Source organism: Gallinula chloropus (assembly GCF_964237585.1).
Source record: "Gallinula chloropus genome assembly, chromosome: 20".
Taxonomy (NCBI): Eukaryota; Metazoa; Chordata; class Aves; order Gruiformes; family Rallidae; genus Gallinula; species Gallinula chloropus.
Window position 1 is genome coordinate 4,103,332 of NC_140105.1, and position 27,528 is coordinate 4,130,859.

At 48.0% G+C, this 27,528-nt stretch overlaps 1 protein-coding gene across 1 annotated transcript in view; it reads left to right on the forward strand.

Annotated features, from left to right (window-relative positions):
* COX10 (cytochrome c oxidase assembly factor heme A:farnesyltransferase COX10) overlaps positions 1–17,851 on the forward strand; it is a 101,751-nt gene extending 83,900 nt beyond the window's left edge. The window contains exons 6-7 of the mRNA XM_084273551.1: positions 2,537–2,769; positions 15,604–17,851. Coding sequence (XP_084129677.1) covers positions 2,537–2,769; positions 15,604–16,046 — 676 coding nt within the window. The 3' untranslated portion in view covers positions 16,047–17,851. The remainder of the gene's footprint in view (positions 1–2,536; positions 2,770–15,603) is intronic.
* The last annotated feature ends 9,677 nt before the right edge of the window (positions 17,852–27,528 follow it).

The window sequence follows — 27,528 nt, forward strand, 5'->3', positions numbered from 1 at the left end:
AATCAATCAGTTGGCTGTGGAAGTTAGGATGCAGCTGATATCGCACTGGCACCACAGGGGTGGCTCTGCTGCAAGGGAGGGAGATGGCCAGCAGGTCAAAGGAGGTGATCCTCCCCCTCTGCTCTGCCCTAGTCAGGCCCCACCTGGAATATTGTATCCAATTCTGGGCTCCCTGGTATAAAAGGGACAGGGATCTCCTGGAGAGAGTCCAGAGGAGGCTACAAGGATGCTGAAGGGCCTGGACCATCTCCCCTGTGAGGAAAGGCTGAGTGAGCTGGGACTGTTCAGCCTGGAGAAAAGAAGACTGAGAGGGCATCTGATCAATGTTTATAAATATCTGAAGTGTGGGATGCAGGGGAAATGGGCAGCCCCTTTTCAGTGTCTGTGGGGACAGGACAAGGGGCAATGGCTGCCAGTTGGAGCACAGGGAGTTCCACACCAATATGGGGAAGAACTTTTCCCCAGTGAGGGTGAGGGAGCCCTGGGACAGGCTGCCCAGGGGGTGTGGAGTCTCCTTCTCTGGGGATATTCCAGCCCCATCTGGACACCGACCTGTGCAATATGAGCTGTGGAGCTGCTTTGGCAGGGGGTTGGACCTGATGATCTCTGGAGGTCCCTTCCAACCCCTGTGATTCTGTGATGGGAGAGACGTGACGCTGGGTAAAACCATGGAGAGGAGCTTCGCCTTTCCTTCCCGTAAGGGGCCTGCAGGGCTGGTGTCTGCCGCCCCGTGACCGGCTCCTGGTGTGTAGCATTCATTTGAATTGGAGACGTGTAGATGAGTCTTCACTCTTGATTAGTGAGAAGAGTGCTCATTGCATTAGGTCAAACTGTCTCCTCATTTACGCCTGCGAGCCTGGCGGGAGCAGACGTGGGCAGCCTGGCCTCGTAGGGTCACGCTGGTCCTTTGTTGCCTCAAGAGTGTGTATTGTGTGAATCTGGTGTTTACCATCTGACTGTATTTTATTCAGGAATCAGTCAAGAGCAATTTGTTTAACCAAACCCAGTCAGGCTTTCACTAGAGAGGGGGCAACGTCTACAGAGGATGGCGCTTGTAGTCGGCGGTGTTGAGACACTTTATGGTACAGATTGTGTTTTGCTGCCTGTCTGCAAAAGAGCACAGCTAGCTGCCAAACCAGAGGGCACCGCTCCGTATGGCTCCTTTCACAGTGCAGCTCCTGGAAACAGTCTCAAAATTTATACATCTCATTGTAAATGGATGGCAAGGATGTACCCTGCCTCTGTTCCTCATATGTTAGTAACAGCAGTGCTGGTAATCCCAGAGCGGGTGTGCTCTGTGCACACTCCCCAACCTAAAACCTGTTGATCATTTGGAAAAGCTGGATAAAATGTCTTTGTCAATTTAATTTCAATTGAAGGCAGATCTTTAGTGTGAGGTTTGCTCATTTTTAGGGGAATCAGCTTTTTAAAAGGGTAGACAATGGCAGGACAAGGGGGAATGGTTTGAAGCTAAAGGAAGGAAGGTTTAGATTAGATATTAGAGGGAAGTTTTTTTACAGAGAGAGTGGTGAGGGGCTGGAACAGGCTGCCCAGAGAGGGGGTGGATGCCCCATCCCTGGGGAGGTGTTGAAGGCCAGGTTGGATGGGGCCCTGGGCAACCTTGTGTAGCTCCAGGCGAAATTGCTTCCTTAGGGTTGCATCCTGGTGCTGCCCGTGAAGTGTGGTTTTGGTAGGCAAATAAAATCAAAATCCCTGTTACTGGATTTGGTTGTTTATTGTATAACTTACTAGCTGAGAGTTACTTAGCTTCAGCTACTTTCTAACAGGTTTTAACAGGAATTTCTGAGCTCTTTGCTGATGTGCAGTAGAAATCAACAGAAATAATTTGCTTTTTTCTTGTTTGCTGCTTTCGGCCAAACCTAAAATATCTTCAGTTAATTCCAGTCACACTTAGAAGATAATAAGTTTTCATTTTAATTCTGGTGCCAGAAATGCTATGGTGTGCTACCCCTCCTCAGCACAGTGCATAAGCTAAATGGGAATATAGAAAATGCCACTTTCTTATCAGTAAAGCTAAAAAATTCCTCATTCCTGTTGATGTCATTTCAAAATGATCAAATGACCCATTTTCTCATAAATACTTCCTAATTTTGTGTCTAACCATGTTGCTTTTCAGTTAAAGGATCCCTTGGATAATTGCAATCAAATAAAAATCTGACAAGCTGCAATTTGCTCTAAAACCTGAGTGCTTTTTCCAGAGGTCAAAATTTACTGAGATTAAAAGAGAAAGATCTGCTGGCAGCACCAGTTCTCCATAAGAGCTGCATAGGTTGAATTTATTTGGTGAACACAGTTATGGCAAGAATAAGGATCAGCTGTCATTGCACATCTGTAGCAAGGTTTCAGAAAGCCTTGCCTTAGGGTGGGGGGGTCAAATGGGAAAATTTGGGGCTGGGCAAGTAAAAACAATGATAAAAATCCAACCTGAATTTTTGGGAGCAAAAGGAGAGGGTCGGTGGTTGTTCTCCCAGACTGGCTCATTGCTCAGTTTGTGTCTCCTGCCCTCTGCCTGCAGCCCCCTGCTCGCCGTCTGCTTTGCTGCGTCCTGTGGAGTGCCAGGAATCGCTCTGCTGATTCTGGGTGTGAACCCTCTCACCGGGGCCCTGGGAGCCTTCAACATCTTCCTGTACACCTGTTGTTACACACCCATGAAGAGGATGAGCATTGCCAACACGTGGGTGGGAGCCATCGTGGGTGCCATCCCACCTGTCATGGGCTGGACTGCAGCTACCGGCAGTCTGGACGCTGGTGAGTACAAACCCCTTGCACCTAACCACGTGGCTGCCTTTGGGATAGCTAAAAAACCCTACTCCAAAGGCAGTACACCTTATTCTTTATGCTTGTTGACCTGGTACTGCTTCAAAAGCAGATAAATTCTGCTGTTTGCAGTGCCAAAGTCTGTTACAGCCTGGTACCACAAGGGCTGCAGTAGATGTGATTGCATTGTTCTTCCTATGGGGTAAACATGAGCTGGTAAGAGATTGTGTCCTATTGAATATGTGTTTAGGCTGTCTTAAAAAGAAAGCTAAAAGGAAAACAGTGTCTTTGGGGTTCACATGAAAGAAAAATTTATGTAATTTCAGGATTAAAAGGAGCTTTCAGCTGGAAAATTCCCAGATGTGTTTACTACTTGCTTTCCACCAGCCAGAAAATACCCTAGGAAAGTTAATTTTTGGGGTATTTCTTAGTTGCCCACTTCTAAGTTATAAATGTTCCTTCACCCACTCCTTGAAAAGCACACGAATGTTTCTGTTTTAGTAACTGTGAACCCTTTTTACATCCCCCATAAAAGCCAGATCCCTTCAGCAGGTAAACTCTGACACAACTAGAGCTTGTTTTTCCTGCCAGTTAGAAACTTAAGAATCCAAGTGGCTCCACATAGTCACATTCTGAAGGAACTAATGAAGTTCAATTAACAGGTCTGGTAAGAATTGTTTTAGCACACACTCATCCCACAGTGTGACATGTTTAAGGCTTGAATAATACTTTCAACAACAAGGCTTTTAGCCAGAAATTACCAGAATCTGGGCAAAATCCATAGCATGCTGTTCATCGTTTATGCTAAGCACTTCCTATAAAAACAGGCTGAATGGGCTTTGTGTGTGTGCACGTTGGGATGCAGATCTAATCCAGAGCTGGGATGAGGGGGTTTGAGTGTGTGTTTTTATTCCTCTGTGCTACTCCTATACAAACATTTACTTCTTAGAAAGTTGAGGGGTTTTTATATTTAAAGCTATGAATGATATGTATGTACGTAAGGTATCTTACGTTAAGGAGAGTGTAAGGGACATTCAAACCTCACTTTTTAGAAGAGAATGAATTAAAACCACAAAATTTTACCTTTTTAAGGATTGTATTGTTCTGGCTGCAGTTGCTTACACCTTGGATCTTAAGTTGTTTAGAGATTTCTGGGCTGCTTTTAGCATCTCTTTGCAGAGTTGATGCTAGAAGATAACTCTTACATGCTTGTACTTCACCTGCAATGTCCAACCTGGAAGAGCTGGAGTGAAGAGCTCTGGCTCACCAAAAGCCCTTTCTGTGCAGGCTGTCACAGTGCAGATTTTCACCCCTGGTTGTAAAACAGCAGCTAAAGCCAAGCACACTGCAGTAAACTGGCACTGATTGTCATTATCTTTAATTTGTCAGGTTGCAACTTGCTCTTTAAGCCCTATTTAGCAAAGAGCTAAGCTGTCCCTGTACAGCAGGCAGGGCAGGCAGCAGACAGCATCATCTTTGTCCCAAGTAAGCTCTTCCTGTCTAATTTGCAACTGAGATGTGGTTACATGTCCTTCTGCAGGCTTTGCTCTGCAGAGGATCATCTCTGGCAGCGATGCTGTTGCTGGAGGATGATAACTTTAAACCACCTGAGAAGACTTTGCCTGAGTGTGATGATCTGTGCCAGTGTGGAACCTGGTGTTGTATTGTTTGGTGAGACAAGAGAGCTTGTTTTATAGTGAAAGAAATGGTATCAAGCTGAGACTGATCTTTGCAATGGAGCACATCTGGGGACAGACCTGAACACAGAGACATAAATGTAATATTTTACCACATTTCAGTATTAAAAGAAAAATTTTTAAAATTCTTAAACCCCACAAAAACCTTTAAAAAGAAAGAGAAAAACAGAATTAAAGGATTGTGTTGTAGGCTGTGATTTCCAGTTGTGAAGGGAAGAGAATTCAGCACCTGGCAGCATCAGACCCACATACACACAGCAGACCTGTGTCCCTTCTCTGACCAGCCTACCCACAGTTGTTGAACTCATTAATAATGTGTAATTAGCTTGGAGACTTAACCTAGTTTTAAGTAGAGGTGTGAAAATGCATTTACACCTCGTTTAAAAGAAAAAAAAAAAGAAGAAAAGATTGATCATTCCTCTCAATAACAAAGAGGAATATGAAGAAAGGGAGTGAGAAAACTAATGAGAGGGGAAGTTCTCCCTGCTTAACTGGTGGGTTTTGGAGTTCACATTTTCCTGTGAATTTTCTGTCCTTGTAATCTCACAGCAGCAGCATTGTTGTACCTGTTGCTGGTTGGAGGGCAAAGAGTGCTGAAGTGGAGAGCTTTTGTTAAGGTTTGAGGGGGGAAGCAAAGTGCTGCTCTGGACTGTGAGGTACCCTGGGACAGCCATGGCTGTGCCCTTCTGCAGTGCTGGGAGCTGGGTACTGGCACTGGTGTGGTCCACAGCTGGTGTGGTCCACAGCTGGTGTGGTTCATAGCTGGTGTGGTTCATAGCTGGTGTGGTTCATAGCTGGTGTGGTTCATAGCTGGTGTGGTTCTTAGCTGGTGTGGTTCATAGCTGGTGCTGTGAGATGCTCCCAGCCCTTGAAAGAGTTTCTGATTCCTGAGTTAATAACGAAGTGTCTCAGATTGGAGCAGCCTTGGTTTAATTTATCCACATTTTGTTTATACCTTGACCATTTCTTGCACAAGAAACTAAGGACACACATCACATATTTGTGGATAAAAACCTGGGATCTTTCCAGTGATGCAAACGTTCGCTGGTGTTTCTTACCCTACACATCTTTTGCAGCTCTTAGGTTGATTCCCAGTGATGCTTGTCCCTTTCCTGCCCAGTATAGGTAACTTTAATTATATGCTCTTAAAATGAATTGAACATCCTGCCCCCAACCCTAGCTTTTGTGCCAACCTCATTTAGGGAGAACTTCACATTTCAAAAGAGAAAGATAAGGTTATCTCTGGGAAGATGTGGAATTCTTTGTTGTGGGTTTGGGAGGTTGTGTGTGTGTGTGTATGTGTGTGTGTGTTTTAATGGCAGCTGTTTGAAACTGATGAAAGATTGGGAATGTTAACGTTTCCTCACTGGGGGAGTGAGTGCAGGTGAGATGGTCAAAGGTGGGTGATAAATGTAATTTATCACGTGGATATCACTACCATGTATCTGGTGTATTTATGCAGAACTTAACTGCCAGCCTGTGATTTGCACTAACACGTTTGCTTCCTTGAAAGCAGATTTCATTGCTCCTTTGTGGTACTATTTATTTCCAAAGAGGTTTGTTTTTCTAGTAAACCTAGATACCCTCAAATTATTCCTCCTGACAAAGGAAGGACTAGCAGGAACATAATGACATTCACTTAAAGCCTTAAGAGCATAAAGGCAGGAAAAAGAGGTGAAGCTGGGTAGTGTCCTGCTGCGTGCTGGATCCTCCTGTGCAGGATCCATGTCCAGGAGAGCTCTAGACTGTGTTGTGCTGCTCTTCACCCTCTGTACAGACATTGGTAGGAAGTAACAGAGCTATTTATTTTGGTGTGTAAGAAGCACAATGTTTACAAGCTTTAAATTACTCTTCTTTTGCAGGTCTTTCTTCCCAGAACAGTGCTGCCCTTTGCTTGTTAGAAATGCTTGTTGTCTGTTTCAACTTGTTATTCCTCATAAGCAGAAAAACTGAGTCTGGAGGCAACGTTTGCATGCCCCATCTCCTGTATTTCACCCTACACACTTTGCATGTCTTCCTGTGCAGCCCTTCCTGTGCTCATGTGCTGAAAGCTCAGCCCCAGCCGGCCAGCGGTGTCCGTGTTGGAGACCCGAGCAGTTGAGTGCTGCAAGGTTCATCTAAACCACCCAGTTAGATGGAAGTGACAAGCAGGGGTCCTCAACATAATGTGCTTATCAGTTAAGGGGATTTATTCTGAGTAGGTGGCAGTGGCATAGCAGATAACAGCCCTGAGAGTACAGCAGACATTACAGACCCATGGTGGCCTGGAGCCATAGGTATTACTGCACCAAAGAATGTTTATCTCAAGAGGCTATTTAGTTTATCTCAGATGCTCCACTTCTGGTCTCCCTTTCCTGAAAGACATCTTGTACTGATTTTCATTCATTTTCCTGAAATTTAAATAATTCCTGGGGCTATGGAATTTATAGACTGAGTATCAATTGTAATCATGTGGAGGCTGATTTTTAAATTGCCTTTACTTTGTAATTCAAATTGTGTTGTATGGTAGACGTTAATTATGTCAGCCAACATCTATTTACAAATGGGGATTTAAAACTGAGCGGCTCTTATCAGCTGGTGACATTTGGCAGATAGATGGTTTCAGTAACACAAAAAAGAGAAGGTGGGGGGGGGCTGCACCCAATCTGTCAATGGCTGGAGTCTCTCATACCTTCCCTGGTGTAGCACTTGTCTGCCAGGAGGAGGGAGAGCAAAGCAACAGCTTAACTGCATGCAAAAATAAGCTTGGAGATCTTTGTGTCCCTTCCAGTTAAGCACTTTGAGCTTTCAGAGGGTCTCACTGTGGGAGGGGGGGGGGTCTAGGAGCCAGCCCCTCCCATGGGAGTGGGGCAGCTCCACCATCCTGTTGCAGAGCAGAGGAGGCTCTGGCCATAAACTCCCTCTAGTAAACTCAGCTTTTCGAGGTTTCACTTCTCAGCTGAAAGATGACAGAGTCTGCGGTCTGTTCAGAGGAAACAGAGATCCTCCTGTCACTGACATACAAGAACTGGAAGCTGGGGGCCCAGGAGTGTGCTTTGGGGGGGTGAAAACTGTAAAATCCGAGACAGGGGGACAATTCCACTAAGCAGCTGGACTGAATTTAGGACAAAAGCCAGTGAGTTATTCTTCCCCCCCTTTCCATCTTCACAAGAAACAAAAGAAGTGTCAGTTCCACTGCTGGGGCACCTGGGGGGTGCTGACCCCAGGAATGGACAGGCAGTGTGTCTGTACTCCCTTCTCTGCCTGACTGGGGGGGCACTGGGAGCTGTCAGGCGGTGCAGCAGCCCCTGAGCCCCAGCTGTGAGACACAACACCCGCAGGGGAAGCACAGGGACTGCAGGAGGGACTCTGTCCAGCCCTGGGGTGATGGAGGAGCCCCAGGGGGAGCCTGGATGAGGCAGCTGATGAGGAGCCCCGGGTGAGGCGGGTGATGAGGAGCCTGGACAAGATGAGTGAGAGGAGCCCCTGCGTGGCTCTGTGGGTTTGCTGCTGAATCTGGTCCACAGGCAAATACTTCCTAGACATATTTGCACATAGCTAATGGTCTGTGCAGAGACCAGGTTCTCATCTTTCCCAACAGACTTGCTTTTTTAACAGCCTGTGTTCCTGGGGTTAGCTAAGACAAGTTATGTACGGCGTTGTTGTTTTTCTCAACCTTGCCTGTGTAACAAAGGGTGTTTCCCTGTGAGGCTTTTGGCTGTCATAACCTCCTGTGTGTCATACAAGAGTGTGCATGCCTGTGTCTATCCCTGTGCACACAGCTTTTCTCCGCGTGGTGAGCATACCTGAGGACATCTGATTTCCTCCTGTGAAAGGCTGTGGCCAGGAACACCCTTGTGAGGTGAAAATCCCCACTGCCAACTTCATTTCCCATTCCTGGTGGACACCAAGGACCGTCCTTTTGTTTTGCAGACAAGCCATACACACAACCAACATCCCCTTCCCTTTATGTGCTGCAAGCAGAGAAGTCTATTGCAGCCCCGAGACGCTCCTATTCCACGAGCCTTTTGTGCCACCCTTCAAAAGAAGCAGCTATTGAAACCCATGACCATGAAGCTTTTGGCTTTTCCAGTGTTTTCCTCCTTGCCCTTCGTTTACATGACCGTGTAACCTTGAAGGAGCACAATTAGGAGCCGTGCACGGGGCTGTGCGTGCCTGCACTGACAGCCAGGGCCATTGTTTGCAGCCCAGAGACCTTGTGCAAAGCTTTAGAAGGGATACTTTTCTTTTTTCCCTTCTCAAGGCTGCTTAGCCCCTCACGTGACACCCGACACAAGCAGGAGCATCTGCTTTTGTTTTGCAGTGGGAGCAGAAGTGCTGGGGTTTGTCTTGCTGTGGTGCTAATGCAGCAAATACCACGGTGGGAAAATAGGGGAGAATTGGCATCAGGTTGGTTAAGGTTCAGGACTAGATAATTCCCAAATGACTTTGTGCTTGAGAAGGCTTCCTAATCCTGAATTAAGATGTAGATTTGGTAGGGCTAATCCCTTTTCTACTCTCAAAGACAATGGGAAAAAATGACTAGTAGGTAACATTTTCCCTCAGGAGTGATTGATCAGTGCAGCATCTCCAACACTTGTAATTGGAGACCTGTTTATTTACCCCACTGGTCATTTTTCACCACTAAAACAAGCTGCAGGAAAACCAATAATTAATGTCCTGTCCAACTTTCCTTCACAACTATCCACACTCCTATGCAAGTCTCCTTCACAAACACAAGATGCCACCTCCAGCTCCATACACCAACCCTTATGTGTAGGCAGCTCCACCTGTGTTATGGCCATGACTCTCCAAACTGCTCTGATTATTTGTACCAGCTCCCCCAGGTAATCCTTCAGGTGTTTAATATTACACTGAGTGGACAACAAGGCTTTGATGAGACTTAAACAACTTTCTTTGCCCTCATAATTGCTTAGAAATTAATAAGGAGTTAGAAAGCTCCAGGAAAGACTACTGTCCTAAAGTTGTGAATGAGGACAAAAGAAAAGATGGAAAATAGAAGCTTTGGATCTGAATCCCCTCCATATCCCATGAGCATAACATGCTGTAAAAATCACTCAGGACCACAGCAAAGAGTTTGGGACTTGGTTGTGTTAAATTTCCTGGAGTAAAGGTGAAAAATGCAGAATGAGGTGGTGTGGTTGCTCACAAGCAGGTGGATACAGCTGGACCAACTCAAGTCTCTGAGCTCTAATCTACCTTGGCTGGATTAAAGGGGAGTAATTTGTTCAACATCTTTGAAGGGAGGGGAGCCAGTTGTGTGCTATCAAGTAAAACGGTGTGTGGTTGTTTCCTGACTATGAGCCATTAAAAGGCTGAGCTTAGCCTACCAAAGCCTTTCCCTCCTGACAGCAGCCAAACTCATACCAGTTTCCTAGAGACAAAAGGCCGGTGCTTTCCCCTAATAAGTCAGGGAGCTACCAAGGTCTGGAAATAATTTTAAAATTCCTTCACATTATTCAAGGCAGAAGAATTACTAAAATTGTGCTTTAAGCAAAACAGCATTCTTAGGTTGCCAAGGCAGTAAACACCAGCTTTGGGAAACACACTAAGATTTCAACATCTGTTTTGGAGCTGATATTTTAACCATTCCATGTTTATTTTAATGCCTGGTTGGCCACTTCCCAGTCATACATATGTAGCACCAAAGTAGAGAGAGGAGGAGTGAGTCCGTTGCTGAACTGATGCTGCAGGTCTTCTTTATTTTGGGGGGTTTATTAAGCTAAATGGTGTCTAGAGATTGAAAGTGATACAAGAGGTTTGCAGTATGTAGAGGGAAGGGACTGTGTGTTGTCTAAAAACAATGAGGAGGATAAGAAGAAATTGTCCCTCTGTTTTCAAGAAGACAGTGTTGATACTGCAGTCTCTAGATAACCCTGGAAATGTTTGCCTTGACTCATGCCATGTTCATCTGCCTGCCTGGGCTGGTTGGACCCCAGCTGGACCTGCTTTGGAGGCTGGTGCTCCCACCAACACACCCTGTGCTCCAGCCTGTGCCCTCTTGTAGCTCTAGTCCTTTTCTGCCCTGGAAGAATTTGCCTTCAGAAAATTTTTCAAGAGTTTCAATTGGATCATCCCAAACTCTTGTGCCTTGTTTAGGGTGGCCAGCTGAAACAATTCAGCTGCAGGCAAAATCCTTGCTGCTGCTCCACCTGCAATGTAAAGCTCTTTGATGATGAAAGGTGTTACCAGGGTGAAAGAGGTGTGTTTCAAATCGCTACTTAAGAGAGTGTTATCCTCAGCAGGAGACACTCAAGCAGGATTCAAACCTTACTTCTGCCCTTCAGTGGATGTAAAAATAGGTTTGCAGTCCTTGGGCTGCCGTCAGTGAATGAAACAGCTTGCTCAGAACAATGCTCCCAGCTTGATTTTTGTTGTCCCTGATAGCTCTGCAGCTGAATCTGTCCACTCTTTCTCCAGCAGATCATGTATAGACTGGAACAGACTCTGTGTCCTTTACAAAACCTTCCTTCCTTTAGGAAGGTTAGCAAACCTAGGATGGACAGGACAAGGAGCTCTGCTCTCCACGTGTTAACCAGTGGTCAGAGCTCACAGCCTGCAAGGGTTTACCCCCAAAAAATCATCTTCCAGTTTCCCACTCTTATGTAGCAGAGAGGCCAAGGACTCACCAGACTCAGTGCCTGACAGTGCTCCCTCACCTGCGATTTGGACCATCCAGCAAATGAGGTCGTCATAAATTGCTTTAAAAGGGATAAACCATGAAATTCAGAGGTACCACATGGCCTTGACACCATGAAGAGTGTAACTTCAGAGAGGGATTCTTCTTACTCCCATAATTCTGGAAATTAGCCTGTCAGCTACTGCAGTTTGTGAGCCCTGAATCCTGAGTTACTTTTGGAATTCTCCTCTCACAGTCATTTCCAAGTCTTACCCAAATTTGTTGAACCTTAAAAAGTCCTGCCAAGTAGTTTCCAAATAACTGTGGAATTGTCTTGTTTGTTTTAGGAAAAGTGACATTTGTAAAGCTTCAGAATTTCCCTAGATAAAATATATTTACAGAAAAAAAAGAACCATTTTCTACCTTCTTCAGTGCCAGTTGACATTTTGCCTTTATCTTGGATATTAAAATAAAATTAAAATCTCAGCTTGCTCTTGTTTATTAAGAAGAAGATAGATCACTATTTAAACACTTCTGAAATAATTTAAGAAAAGAAATAACAGCTTAACCTTAAAATTAATGATGAAGGGTAAAACCTGTTCTTTAACTCTGTGGATGCTCTAGGACTTACGTGTGTCTTTGCAATCCTGGAACTCTGAGATGATTTAAGCTTGTACAAAGTGCTTAATTGATAGAAAACATGAAAATAGAAACCTGTTTTGTACATAAGAGGGGCAGAATACTGGAGGCCTGGGTCCTGTTTGCCTAAATAGGCTTCATTTATTTTTGCAAAATCCCAACAGGGCTCATCTGCCAAGTTGTCAGGATTTGTAGGTGTCTCTCACAGCCATCCCACGTTCTCACACTTGGAGAAGTGAAGAGGTTGGAAATGGTCATAAACGGGCTAAACTTGCAGCTAGTAAAAATTTGGCCTGAAAGACCAAAGAGTTTGTGATGTCCATGAGCCAGCTGCTTTATAAACACTTGCAGAATAGCTGAGAGATGTGGTATGAAATTTGTACAGGTCTGCAAGCACTGAGGTTTCCCTGGTGCCACCGAGGAGCCCAAGGGCTGGGGTGTCCCAGCCTGGTGGCTCTGCTCTGACAGCCAGCGTTGCTCCTGCAAGCTCCCTGCCAGCCCCACGTGTTACAGTCATGAACCACCTCATCAGGTCTTCACTTAGTACTAAACTCCATGGAGAAAAAGGAGATTTGAGTTGATTAAGCTGAGTCCACGAACTGTTGGGAACTGCACAGAAGCAGCAGAGTAGAGCAGGTAATTCTCCAAAGTTAGTCTCACTGTAATATTGCTTAAAAACACTGCTGACCTAATTATGACATAGTTAACATTCATCTAGTAATTAATGAGTATTACAGTGTCTGTTCTGGGCTTGACAGGATTCCTACTGTGGGCTCATGTGATGCTGAATTGTACTGTACCATGTGCTGTGCTTTGCAAGTCATCAGTCTTACATGATACTTAAAACCCTCTGACAACCCGACAGTCTCAGCCAGGGCAGAGGAAATTACAGGATGTCCCAGGCACATGGGAAACCAACAGAAAGACTGGGTCAGTTAAAATCTTTGTAATGGGCTATTAAATTGTTTTACTGCTCAGTTTCTCTGTAAAATATCAATTAGCTCAATGGTTGTAATCAAAATAATTAAATTCCAAAGGCTTGCATGTAAAAACCAGAGCTCTGTGAATGGGAACCCAGCCTCAAACAGTCTAGTTTGTCTGTTTGTGTTTAAAAGTTTCTCCAGATGACTTCTTTTTTGTTGTTGTTTTAATGGTGTTACAGTTAGGGAACTGGTGAAGGTTTTGGTGTGTTTGAGGTTTAGGGTGTGTTTTGAGCTTGGCTCCACACAACGTTTGAACAGCTGAATAAGGGAAGCCTGTGTTGCTGCCCAAACAGAGGGACAGGGCACATGCCAGGCTGGGCAGGAGCTGTGGGAAACAGGGACAGCCTCTGAATCCTGGCCCCAGCTCCATCCACTTAAGCTTCCTCAGCTGATGGATAATTGTAGCTTACCTTGCCTTAAGTTATGACAAATGACAGGCTGATGTCTCTAAAGCACTTCACATGTGAAACTCAAAAAATATTCCTATCTTCAGTTTATCAAATCCAGGATCTCCCCTCCAGTAATATGTTTTACAGGAACAGGAAAAAGCTGAAGAGTCACATATTACAGGGACATTTTTCCCATCGTTTCTCCTGGCATAGGGAGTATTTCTCCTTGATCAAGTTATATTTCAGTAGAGCTGCTCCCTCAGGTTCCAGCAGAACAGAATCAAATCCCTTTTTTGTTCGGACCAAAATGACTTTCCTTGCCATTAGTGAAATTTAGGAGTGCACAGTTTTCAACTGTCTTAAAAGGTTCCTATTTAGAGCAGGTGCTAAGCATCCACACCCTGAAAGTTGAATCACATGGCAGGATTTGCAATAGTCAAGGAAATCACTTGTCATTCATAGTAGGCAATGTTGTTCTGAAAGCTGCTTGCCCTGTATGTGAGTGTCTATCTCCATGCTTCATATAATCAACTTTCAGAGGCATGTACTCACCTAAAGGAGTATTTGGTTTTCATTTTGAAAAGCAATGAGACAGGTCTTTTATCCCACTACTGGATCTTATAAGCAACTGAAAACCAGCACTAAGTCTGAAGGGCTGTTCCTGCCCTGGCTGATAAGGTAGGGCAAAAGAACCCCAACTTGCTCTCTTGCAAACTTAGATGATGATGATTATACCAGTGCATGACAATACCAGTGCAAGGTGTGCTGTTAAAGACAAGAACTAGATATGTACAGCCCCAAGGAGCTAGACCAGGTGGAGAGAAGACCTGAACCATGAAGCAGTTCAAAGGAGACAGTGACTTGGTCTTTGTTAGAGCCCAAGTGGTGGCTGGGGAAGAAGTTTGGGGAAGGTTTTTGATACATTAACCTGTGTGGAGAGAAGTGGTGATGTTTCTGTTTCTATCAAGTCATTAAGAAAATGATAGACTTGTGGCTCTGACTGAGAAGTAGTTTCCATAGAGGATGAGCTCGTGGAGGCAGAGAGATGTAAAGGAAGTGCTAATGCAGGGTGGGAATGGTTGGGAGCTGGGGAAGCAAAAGGGAAATCCAGGAGTGCTCATAATGTGCAACAGCCTTGGGGATTTTTTTGTGTCTTCAGACAGAATCAGTGAAGGGAGTTCACTGAGGGCCCACTTGAAGCTTGGGAATCGGGGTATGAGCTGCTTCTGCCTCAGTAAGCCCTGTGCCATGTCCTGAGCATCGCTGTGAAACTGTCACTGTGGTGCTTCCATAGCTCCTTTTTAAGTGCAAAAGCAGCTAACTGGTGTGAATAGAGATACTTGATCAAACTGCTTAAAAGTTCCCACAGTTGGTTTGAAGGAATTAAAACCTCTCAGTCTTCTGTCACCTCATTAGCAGCTTCTGTCAGTTCTGTGCCTGCCCCAGGTCCCTGAGCAAGGTGTTCCCATGCCGGGAGCAATTCCTCCCTTCACTCAGGGGGCAAACAGGAAGCTCAGCCATGCTCCAGGCTGCTGGTATTTTCCCAGTTCCCAGGAGGCAGCAGCTTATGCTCCTTCTCTGCTGTCACTGAACAGGGCTCCCTGGCTCTGGCCTGGATGCACCAACGCAGGAACCTGGGAGTGGAGGCGGGAGCCTCCCAGGAATAGTCTGTTGCCCAACTTTGCTTCATTTCCATCAGTCTCCCCTCAGGTAGAGACTGAATTGGTGCAGAAACCACTTAGGGATGGTTTTGTTAGGAGGAAGTGACTTGTTGAAATGCTTTTCAAATTAAGTGCTCCGAAACCAGAAGAACCACCATGTGCACCCCTTTGGAAATGCTGTCATCACATATGGAGGGTGCCTTGTCCTCTGCTCAGAGCAGCGTAACCCATTTGTGGTGCTGCTCCTTGGCAAGCACAGCCCAAATCACCAAAGTCTTTCCTCAGCACTTCTCACTGTGTCCCTCTAATCACAGAATTATAGAATCACAGACTGGTCTTGGTTGGAAGGGACCCCAAGGATCACAGAGCTCCAACCCCCTGCCACAGGCAGGGACACCAATCTCCAGGCCTGGAGCTACACAAGGATGCCCAGGGCCCCATCCAACCTGGCCTTGAACACCTCCAGGGATGGGGCACCCACCCCCTCTCTGGGCAGCCTGTTCCAGCCCCTCACCACTCTCTCTGTAAAAAACTTCCCCCTAATATCTAATCTAAACCTCCCTTCCTTTAGCTTCACTCCACCCCCCTTGTCCTGCCATTATCTACCCTTTTAATAAGTCCATTCCCCTCCTGTTCCTCCGCTCCCTTCAGGGACTGGAAGGCTGCAATGAGGTCCCCCCACAGCCTTCTCTTCTCCAGGCTGAACCAGCCCAGCTCCCTCAGCCTCTCTTTGTAGGGGAGCTGCTCCAGCCCTCTAATCACCTTTGTGGCCTCATCCGAACCCCCTCCAACATCTCTACGTCTAATGCCTGTTTCCTTCTCTCTCTCCCGCTCCAGGTGCTTTGCTGTTAGGGGGAATCCTCTATTCCTGGCAGTTCCCTCACTTCAACGCCCTGAGCTGGGGTCTGCGGGAAGATTACTCCCGAGGAGGATACTGCATGATGTCTGTCACCCACCCAGGGCTGTGCCGGCGGGTGGCTCTGCGGCACTGCTTGGCCTTAATTGGACTCTCAACATTAGCTCCAGTTCTCGACGTCACCACGTGGACTTTCCCCATCATTTCCCTCCCCATCAACCTCTACATCTCCTACCTCGGCTTTCGGTTCTACCGGGACGCAGACCGCAGCAGCTCCAGGAAGCTCTTCTTCTGCAGCCTGTGGCACTTGCCAATGCTGCTGCTTGTCATGTTCACCTGCAAGAAATCGTTCCTAGACAAGGAAGACAAAGGCGATCTGCTGGGTGGAAACCACGGGAGGGCTGTGGAAATGAGATTGCCTTAAATGTCAATTACTTGTCGTCCTCGTGACACGCCAGGTAGTGTATTTTAGTAATTACAAGGGGGAAGCCTGTGGGGATTTGTTTGAAGAAGAATCATTTGTGCCTAGCGACCACTTCACGTGATAATTCCTGTTTCCTTCTGAAATGGAATGGACACGAGAGCTTAAAAGTATTCATGGGCCTCAGGCTCGCTCACTCAGCACGGATTCAGATGTAGCCTGTGGCGGGAGCACGTGGCTTTGGGGTAGATGCTCTTCCAGAGGCTCCACGAGTCGCAGTCTCTGGTCTCCAGGATAGGATTCCTGTCAGGAAGTCAATGCGCACACTCCCTGTCTGCCAGCGCTGGCAGCCTTGGCCAGGCGGTCGGGAAGCGACAGATGAATGATTTATCAGCCCTGCTCCCTAAGCATCCTTTCCAAATTAAGCTTTGAGGCACACGGTGGGTTGGGTGAACTCTTGTCTTGCTCTGTGCCCTCCCTGCTCTGTTATTACACAGAAACCTTCAGTTTCTGCGGCTCTTTTCAATCAGTTACTTTTCCCCAGGTTCCCATTCACCCCAGTAGATTTTTTTGTTTAGCTTTCACACAGCTGGCACAATGCTAAAGGAGTAAAGCAAACTGATTTTCAGCACACTGCACATCAGCATTTAAACAACCTCCAGATGAACAGCTCTCCTGCACCATATACCTTGAACACACTCTGAGCTGTGCATCCATCATAGGGAAGTTCTGGGTTTCAGTCATTAGTTTGAGCCCTCGGCCAGATCTTGAGCTGGCAAAAATTGCCATTGCTGTTTGTGTCAGTGAAGCTCTGGAAAGGTGTAGGAGGTGAGAACCACGTCTCTGAGTCTGGTAGTTTTCAGGCTTTTCTATGTTAATGCACCTTGTGCCAGCCCCATTCAGGCTGAGTGTCCTCAGAAAAGCTCTGGGCTTGCATCAAGGGTTTGATATCACAAACATTATGTGGTGGCTTGGAAAGAAGTCCTCAGTTGTGGGGTACATAATCCATAAGGAGACACCTTTTACAGACAAAAAAAGGTTGGGATTTTGATCTAATCTAATGTCCAAATTGCTGATGCAGCCACTGTCTCTGAAAAGCAGTTCTTGTGGGTGGCCTCACTAGGAAAATGATCTTTGTTAACTGAGATGCTGGAGGACATTTCTTGCCACAGTCTAATGTCCTTGTGATCCCAGTACAGGGCTGTGCTAACCCTCAGCCTAACTGGGGCTGGCTGAGACCTGCTGGGATGCTTCCAAACACCGCAGCACCCCGGGCATGCCAAGGCTGGCTTAGGTTTATTGTGGAACTTGCTGCCTGTTATGTCTTGATGCATCTTCACACCAAGATTTCTTTCCCACGTGGAGAGGGACAGGGCAGCAGGGTTGTGCATCAGTCCAAAGGTCCAGTAACCCCTGAAATGGGAGACACTGCCTCGAAGTTGATCCCAACTAAAACCCTTTAGGCAAAGTCACATATCTGCCACCATGTGCATGTCACACTGATGTAAACTCTTCCCTGGCTGCTTTCATGATAGGAGCCCAACGGTTTAACCTCTGTTCTGCTGGCAGAGGTGCTCACAAGAGCAGAGCCACCTCTTTTTACCTGGCTCTTCAATAATGGGTTGCAAATTTTCTGACTCCCAAGTGATTGCAGGTGACAGGATGGAGTTCCCTCCTCCTGTTCATCTGACAGACTCCATTGTGCTCGAGTTACTGCAGGCACCACTTCATAGAAATGTCTGGAAACTCTGCAGCTCCTGAATTTCTTTTAAAAATGCATCATCTTCTCTGCAATAAAGTTTGAACTGTCCAAAAAGAGATGAATGCTCAAAAGCTGTTTGAAACCATTCGCTTCTGATCAAAACTGGTCCAGTTCAGTGCTTTGCAAAGGTATTGTATGGTCTTGTGGCATTTCTTGCAGCAACAATATCCTTCCTGGTTACTGCAAGAGCAAGGACAGGTTGCAAAAGACTGGATTATTGTGCAAAAGCTGCACAGAAATGAAGTGAGCAGGAAGTGTTGGGGTGAAACTGAGGGATTTGGTCAACCTTTAGCAGGGGGGAAGAACCTGAAATGAGCAGACAGCTCACAAAAACCCACAGATTTTGCTCTCAGAGGTACAAAGTGGTGCTGAAGCAGGAGGGTTGTGGTTTTCTCCCAAGTCATTATAGAGCCAGGCTTCAGGGGAGCCTGCAAGTACAGGGTGCTGTCCTGGCAAACTCAGTGTTGATTAAAGGTCCTGGGGAGATGCCTGTGGTTCAGTTTCGAGGAGCAGTCATCTTCATTTCTGGGGCTCCAATGTGTGATGTTCACAGGCTTTGGGGCCAGACAGGAGCTTTATAATCATCACCATGTCTGCAAAATGCAAGTCACAGACTTGCATCAACATCTCCACACCCAGTTGCACTAGCCTGGAGAGCGAACAGGGGTTTGGAATGAGTAGATCTGGGTTTTAAAGGTAAGAAATGATTTGTTTGTTTCTCTTTTTTTAAAAAACCCACCTTTTTTTAAAAAAAAAACCACTTTTTTTTTCACCCAGGTGTTCTCTGCTGTGCCCCAAAACAACCATGGATCAGGTACAGATGGAGTTACCTCCTGTCATTTTGCTGCCTTTAGGAATTGTTGTGGATGTGTTGGGAAAAAAAAAGAAACCATTGCCAAACTGAAATCTTGGTTACAGAGGATGATACAGTCAGTGCTCTCAGTTGCTCTTGTCAGTGTATCTGGTGCCTGCCCTCATCCAGAGGTGTTTGTGGTCCCCATGACCCTATGTGGTGGATTAATGCCACCCACCCACCCCTGCTAGCACTGCTGCCTAAATTCTGCAGGGGAGGAGGCAGGCAAGGGGCACAAGAGCATCCTGCTGTTACAGCTTTGCACAGCCAGGGTGGTGCAGGGACTTAAACATGGGGCTTCCCACCTTTTGGTGCTGGGCTGGGTAGGCATCAGGCTTTGCACAGCTCCTTCAATCCAAAATGATGGTTCCTGTGTAGAATTGCAATGGGGTTTGTTTTCTTGTCCCATTTGGAGACCCTGAATATAGGTTGTTTGCCATATAGTTACCTGGTTACTCAGGACCTCCCTGTGAATCAGCTCTGCTGCAGAAATCCAGCTATTTAAGTGGCAGTGAATAAAACAGCAGTGATGTGCCATGTCCCTCCTGTCCCCAGGTCTGCTGGTAGTTGAGAGGGTCCCATCATGGTATTGCTGTTCCAGCAGCAGCTTCATGCCACCCAAAGCCTGTACTGATGCTCACAGAGGAATCAGGGGATAAAACTGGTTTTAGACTACTTGGACTTAAACCTTTTGTGTGGTTTTGTGGATAAAACAGTGTCCCTGAGGCTCAGCTTGTGCATTCCAGATCTCTGCTGAAGAAATGCTCTCTGTGTGTAAAACAGGGGTGGTGATGCTTTGCCTGTCAAGCAGAGAGCTCATGTTTTTGTCAGTCCTGTTGCTCACATGGCCGTGTGTGAGCGTGCTGGCTGCTTCCCACCCACATCTCCTCCTTGCTCTGGTCTTCAGCAAATCACTCACCCCCAGCACCTTGCTCACCTCACAGGGCAGTGTGGGGAGCTCAGCCATGGGAATCCCACTGCCCCAGCCTCCTGCATTGGCCAGCAGCACCCAGGTCCTGTGTGAACCTGCCTGTGGTCCCTCCGTGTGACAGGCATCCCAGCCAGCCAGGCAGTCTGTGGGGCTCCTCACTCCGCTCCAGCACGGATCAGGAAACCCAATCCCTGCACACACAGCTCTTTCCCTTCTTCTTTTCCCCCATGGCTATTTTTTTTTCTCACTTCCTGTATCACTCTGATATAATCTGCCCCAGCAGAGTAACACATTCACACTCTTCTGGCTCCAGCAGTGTTTCCCACTCCACCAGGCCACGGCACTGCAAGGTTTACACAAAACACACACATCCTTCTCAGTTCCAACAATCCCAGGAGGGTAGGAATGGAGACAGAGCGATACTATTAGAAATCATTATCATTACAGATAGAAAGCAAGGTATCCCAGTTGCTCTCCAGAGGTGATTAGATATTCCCCCTTCCTTGAAAACAGGCTGTCTGCAGAGTGCTTTGCTTTTCAAGCAGAAATAGCGGCGCTGTTTTTCCTACCAAGGAGCTCTGCTGAGGTGGGAGCAGCAGATCTCCATGGTGGGCTGTCCCCTGGGGCATTTCTAGTCATGGTGTTTCTCAAACAGGCAAGGAGCTGTCCCCAGCAAGGGCTGGAGGGATGCAGGATGCCACTCGCGCTGGCGGCACAGCCTTGGGTGGGTCAGTCACCTCGCAGTGCTGCTGTTTCTCCTTCCCATCTTGGAGAAGGTCAGTGCTGCAGACTTTGGAGAATTGCCCTGAGCAACTGGAAACAGAAGGGCTCCCATCTCCCAGACCAACCGAACTGTCCCTAACTGGGACCAGTAAGGACACCTTGCCCATCTTCCTCCTCTGAAAAGCAAGGAGGAGGCAGAGGAAAGAGGTGTCCCTGTGGGTGGGGTATGGACCAGACCCTGATGCCAGGGGAGGACTGAGCTCCAGCCTGGCAGGATGGGCTCTGCTGCCCACCCTGTCATCCGGAGATGATGAGCAAGACCTGGCTGGGCAGATGTAGGCAGGTGCACAGCAGTCGATGCTCCCACACAGCAAAGTGCCTGGCACAGGGACTCAGCTTTTGTCTTCTGAGCAGCAAGAAAGATCAAGGTTTGTGCTGCTGGGAAAGGCTGGGAGATGATTGGGATACTCTCTTTTTTCAGGCAGGGAGAGGAGGCCCTGTATCAAATTAAACTTGAAACAGAGATGCAAACGAGGTGATTAAGGCATTTCCGCAGTGCTTCCAGGGGAGCTGCTGGACGGCAGCCAGACTGGGGAAGGGAGCAGGCTGAGTTTATCAGCTGAACTGAGGGTTGTACTGATACTCACAGCAGAGAGCAGCAGGAGGGCTGGGTCACCCACACACTGCCCTCAACCATCCCTGCACCCACCCACTCCCAGCCAGCGCAGCGGGGAAACTGAGGCACGCCGAGGGGAAGCAGAGTGCCTGGGGCCATGTTGTCACTCTGCAGTGAAGAGAGGAAGATTATTTGGATCTCTGGTACCCCATCCAGTGCCTCTGGCCTGCTGCTTAAGGCCACTGCCTGCTGGTTAGGTGTGCTTGGTTTGCACCAGCCCTGAGGGGCTGGTGGTGTGTGGGGAGTGGGGCCGATTCACCTCCTCACTTCAAAAGGGAGCAGTGGGGAGAGCAGGGCGGAAGCATCTGCAGGCAGACATGGTGGTGGCTTACCCAGTGCTCCTCACACAGGACATCACATGGGCTGTGGATCCATCCACCCACCATGGGAGCCCCAGGCACAGCCTCCAGGACTTGCCAGCAGATGAGATGCTGCTGTTTGGGCTGGGAAGGGTCTGTCCCCTGCGCTGCCGCCCCGCTGCCCGGCGGTTCTGGTGCCCAGGAGTCACCCAGCATCCACAACAGCACTCATGATGCATCCCCCACTCAGGAACAGCCTTGCTGGGCTTCCATTGCAGATGGGACAAGACAGTGAGGATGTTCACCAGCCGCCCGTGGGTGAGAGGAAGGAGCCGTGGAGCTGGAAGGAGCTGGGCAGTGTGAGGTGCCTGCCAGGCTCAGCCTTGCTCGGCTCTGTCTGCAGGGCTGTGCCCCTTCCCCATGCAGTGCGGCTCTGCAGCTCGGAGCTAACAAGCCCCTCCAGTGCTGTCAGTCCTTCACATGCTTTGCTTATAGTGGGGACCGTGGGGAAGCCGTGCTGGACGGACAGACAGACAGACACACAGCGATCCAGGCCTCTGGCAGGGCTGTGCAGACTGTGTCTTGCTTGGCCGCGATGGCAATGAACTCCCTCTGTTGACTCGCCCCGAAGTTGCACCCCATAAAGTGGTGGTGTCCCTCTCCCTGGTCACAAACAGCCCCTCCAGTAAAGCTCCCTTACTGGACTGCAGGCCAGACTGGTTATCGCTGCATTTGCAGCCTTTGGGGAGCTGTTTTCCTTTCTAACTGCACCCCAATGGTGTGTCCATAATGATTTGCCCTGCTGAGTCCCATCAGGTCCAGGGCTGCAAAGCCACATTTTCATCGTAGCTGCTGTTGGCTTTAATCACTTGCTGTTGGGATGGTGTGTTGATAGCAGTATCTCTGTGAGGCTTTAGAGCGTTTTCTTTGTCAAAACATTTACAACAAAGCTAAGTGTTAGCCCAAATAAAACGTGTGTTTCCTCCAGTGGTGAATCCAATTGAATGAGCAGGGAGCAGAGAGCCCATCTCACCCTGTCCTGCCCTGCCTGAGCCCCAAAACACGCTCTAACCTCTGATTAAAAGGTGTTTTGAGACTCCAGAGGGAACAGGGCTGCTTGAAAGGCAACCCAGCATGGTTGGAGGGGTGTGAGTTTCTAATTGCCTGTGTGTAGACGGTGGAAGCCTGTAATAACCCAAAATAGACTTTACAGATGTTCCTTTGCACCTCGTGCTTCCCCTAAACCCTGAATACCCCAGGTTTCATGGAGAGAAAGGGTGACAGTGCTCCGGGGACCAGAAGCCACTGCTGAATCCTGAGGTAAAAGCAGAGCAGCCTGTTGCCTCCAGAGCAGGACTCTACCTCCAGGCTGGCGTGCAGGGGGAGGAGGGGGGGGGCGATGCTCTTTATTTTAGCCCCTGGGGAGGGGGGGAACCCCAGCAAAACTTATCTGGAAGTAGTTTAAATGAAACATTTAACTAGCTGAGGTTGCTGCCTTTAATTTCATTCAGAAGGGCTGTGAATGGACTCCTGGCCCACTTCAAAAGCCCGTGGTGGCGTGTCCGCTGCGGTGTGGGTCATTCATGGACACTACAGGAGATGTGAAAACATCTGCTGGGTCTCTGCGTGCTCCTTTCAGTACAGTTACTCCCCTTGCTAATAATTGTCTGTGTTCTGTCATCTAGAAAGGGACTTTGTGTGCCTCCCAGGTATTCTAATGCTAATTTGTTTGGTTAAAAAGGAGAAGAGGCTAAACAGATGTGAACCATTTGGTTAGGTTGTAGTTCATTTGTTAGGAAGTGCAAAGGATTCTTGGCAGGATATTAAATATTACCTTGGCTGCTCACAAACACTTCATATTTCAAGAGAGGAAGGGAGGTAGGGACTGCACTCCATAAATCAGCCTTTTCAAAGAGACAGAAAAAGGCAAACATTTGATAAATCTGTGTCATTATACTTAGAGATCAAAGGGGGTTTTACATATGTATTTATGCAACTGGCAACCTAGGAGACAATAATAACAAACAGAGATCTCTGACAGCTCTACAAAAATAAAAATTAGCCCGTTCTAATCTGTAATTATCTGGGAACCCTGCGAGGTAGGAGGTTGAAGCTGCTCATGTTGGGATGGTGAGCGATTGGTAAGTCGTTCCTAAATGCAGTAGGAAGTTCCCTGGGCAAGAGATTGTAAAAGCCACTGGGTTGTAACTGGGCAATGCCCACTGCATGGGCAGACCTGGCTCTACCTACTGAGCCCAAATTTATATACTGAGCCCAGATCTGCATGCTGAGCTCAGATCTATATACTGAGACCAAATCTACCAACCCAGCAGTTCCCAGGACACCCAGGAAAGCTGTTGTTTCACAGTGGGCCAACTGCCTTTACAGTTTTCCAGCACACAATCTACCTCTGCTGGAGAGGGTTCAGAGGAGCCACGAAGGTGATCAGAGGGCTGGAGCAGCTCCCCTACGGAGAGAGGCTGAGGGAGCTAAAGGAAGGGAGGTTTAAATTAGATATTAGGGGGAAGTTTTTTATAGAGAGAGTGGTGAGGAGCTGGAATGGGCTGCCCAGAGAGGGGGTGGATGCCCCATCCCTGGGGGTGTTCAAGGCCAGGTTGGCTGGGGCCCTGGGCAACCTTGTGTAGCTCCAGGCCTGGAGGTTGGTGTCCCTGCCTGTGGCAGGGGGTTGGAGCTCTGTGACCCTTGGGATCCCTTCCAACCCAGACCAGTCTGGGATTCTGTGATTCTGTGATCCCTGGAGATAGGCAGATTTCCATCCCAGGCCTCTCTCCCCACTTGCCAGTAAGTCACAGATCCATGTCTGGCACGCCGCTCTGTCGGCCTGGATGAGCCCTGCCCCTATTCCCAGGTTAGACTGTCTCACTTTGTACTCCATAAGTACAGAACTGGAGCCAAAGACTCAGGTAAGTCAGGGAAGAAGTTTGAAAAGACCCCAGAAGAGGTTTGCAAGCAGCAAGAACAACAGGAGGAGTAAAACCAGGGCTGCAGTGGGTATTGCCTACAGCCAAGACAGAGTTTCACAGAAGTCTTAAAACCCCTCCAGAAGCAGCAAGGGCCATCACATGGCTCAAGAAACAAGGAGAAATCCAGTTGTATTAAAATAATTCCGTGGACAAAGCAGTGCAGCCCCAGAAACTAGAGAAGGAGGAGTAGCATTATGTCATCTCGCCTTTCCTTCTGGCCAGTCACTGGGCTGATTTCCTATTCTCTTGTGCTGTTTTAAAATGACTTCAGCAACTTGGTTTCTGCTTGTTCCCATGGGAAACTTCCACAGTCTATAGATTTTGCTGGTAGGAAACTCTTCTTGACAGTCAGACTGTATTTTCCTTTACTCAATTCCATCACATCACTCCTCCTTACGCCTCCTTGGAGCACCCTAAACGCTCTTCTCCATTGAAGTCGCTGGAGTTATGCAAGCAGTAAATTTGGCCTGTGGCACTTGGAGAAATAGATATTAAAACCCCAGGGACGAATTAGGGGGCTGAGGGGAGGGAGGGCAGTGGGGGAAAGGAAATGGTTTCAGGTTGAGAGAAACAAGATCTCCTCTTACATCTGCAGAGCGGTGCTGCCCAGTGCCCTGGCAGGAGAATGCTGGGTCCCAGCAGCGACGTCCCTGGGGTGTCTGGTGTGGTTACCCAGCCACGTCTGAGAGCTCGAGGGTGGTACATGGCACTTGGGCTTAGGTGCAGAAAGGAGTGCAGGAAGCCCTGGGAGCCTGGCCTGTCGTTGGCTGACCTGTTCTGTGTCGCAGTGATGCCTCCTGCAGTCACCCCACTCCCTTGCACCCCCAGCCCCAGCATTTGGTTGGTTGTGGATGGGGTGGTCACTGGCTGCTGGTCCACAAGCTGTGCATCCATGGGTCAGTCCCAACCTCTGCATCTTCCAGGACAAAATCCCAAATGTCCTGAGCCCTTTCCCCCAGCTCTTACCTCACTCTCCTGACATTAATATGAGCCCAGCAGATGTGTGCAGTGATGGAGCTGCTGTGGTAGAAAAGGAGAGGAGGCTGCTGACAGACACGTGGGATTTATATGCTGGTGATGCTCAGCTCCTCTCTGCTCTGAAAGAGCTACAGGGTGCCAGCCCACAGGGTGCAGTGTTGGGGGGAGAGGGGACAGCACCAGTGGGGTGCTTGGGGTGGAAGAAGTGCTGTGTAATACATCAGTCATCAAGAGATGGAATCCAAGGGCCATACTGATGTAGCTCAATTAGGTTATTGATTAACCAGCTATCAAGACAGCTACTATTATCATTAAAGGGGTCTGCAGCCACAGCATGGAGCAAAGCCAGTTGTTTCTTCAATGCAGCTCCTCTGCCCTCATCAGTGGGGTATGACACACATGCTTCTGCCACAACTGCTGCGTGTGGGACATTAAATAAATGGCAAGAGCCAAGAGCAAGCGTGCAAGCCTGGCTGGACCCCAGCTCTGGAGCTGGCAAGGGATACAGAGGAGACCCATGCCCTGCAGAGTGGATGCAGGGCTCCAGCTGGAAGCAGGTGGGTCATTCTGGAGGACAGGGCCACAGCTGATTCCTAACCTGCTTGTTGAAACCTGCCTCACCTGCACCCCCTGCTACAGGGAGAGCTCAGACTAAGCAGGCTCAGCCCTCCTGACCTACCTTTGCTCAGATGCTGTTCCTGATCACTCACCCATTTGCCATTCCTAGAGGAAAAAAAAAATCACCTGATGTCCAAGTGCTGAAGATAAAATTACAGTAAAACTTGTCTTGGGGCTATTTTTCTTCAAAACCCAATCCAACTTTTACAAGCTCCAGCTGACATATATTAAGGGCTTAAACCAAACTTTCTGTGACATTTTGTTGATGTTATCCTGGCTGGTGCTGGTGGATGCAGGGAACAAGAAGAATTACTCCATCTGAAGGGTTTTCCTCTTACCTCATGGATGTAGGAACGTGTGATGAGCGACTTCTGCACGGGAGCAGAGGGCTTTCTCTCCTGAGTTGTACAAAACACTGAGCAAGGAGGTGAGCAGCACTGGGTCCAGGAGAGCTCTGTCACCTCTGGGTTGATTGCTGTGATTCACACACCACCTAGGACTGTCCTCTGCAACTCTCTCCACAATTCCCAGTCCAGCCCAGCTGGCAGAGCCTTACCCACACACAGGGAAACTGGAAAGCAATTCCTCTTGAGATTATGTTTCCTCCCTGCCCAGCTCCTCTCACCCTCTGTGCCACAGAGAGCCCAGCAGTGCTGTGTATTTATCTCAGTGGAGGAGTGCTTTGGAGTTGTTTGGTGTTTAGCTCCATAGCTGAAGCACAGAAGATCTTCTTGCATCATCCCTGAGTCTGCTTTGGAAATACCTTGTCCTGGGAAGGATGGGGACCAGTGGCACTGGTATCAATGGGGCTTTGGGTGGCCCAAGCACTATTCTTAGCTCTGCATTAGCCCACTGAGTCACATTTGGAGACGGTACCACCTCTCAAGGTCTCATTTCCCCTCTTCAATCTGCCTAGTTGAATTAGTTTGTAAACTCCAGTTTGTAGCTGGGGGTATTTTACAAGATGCTCACACAATGCCCAGCAGGATCAGAACAGTTCGCTGTGGTGCATCATAAAGAAGTCAGACACAGAAGCAAATCAAAGCCCTTGGTGGAGAAAAGATTTCCCCTTTTGTTCTGGCAAAAGTTAAAAATTAAAAAACCCAGAGGTTCCAGCAACAGCAGTGCCTGGAAGCAGCCTCATTCCCTGCCAGAGTTTCACAGAATCATCAAATATCTCAAGTTGGAGGGGACCCACAAGGATCATAGAATCACAGGGGCTGGAAGGGACCTCCAGAGCTCATGGGGTCCAACCCCCCTGCCAAAGCAGCTCCCCAGCTCATATTGCACAGGTCGGTGTCCAGACGGGGCTGGAATCTCTCCAGAGATCATGGAGTCCAACTACCTACATCTTTTATTTGCCACTTCTTTTACTAATAATAGTGTGGCAGACAAGCTGCACACCTACATCCACAGCACTCAGTTACATTCCTGCTGTTGACCGAGGTGCTTCCACGAGGTGAGAAATCCCCACCGGCTCCTTGGAAAGCACTGGCACCATCCATCCCTAGAAAGGAGGGTCCCAGAGCTGATGGGGGGAAGGATCTTGGCAGCTGAACGCTCTTTCTTTGGCTTTTGTGGCTGTTGTGCTGTGTTTGGTCTCTACGTGGTACTCCTGGTATGTGGCCTGGTACAGACCTGAGAATATGCAGTGCTGGGAA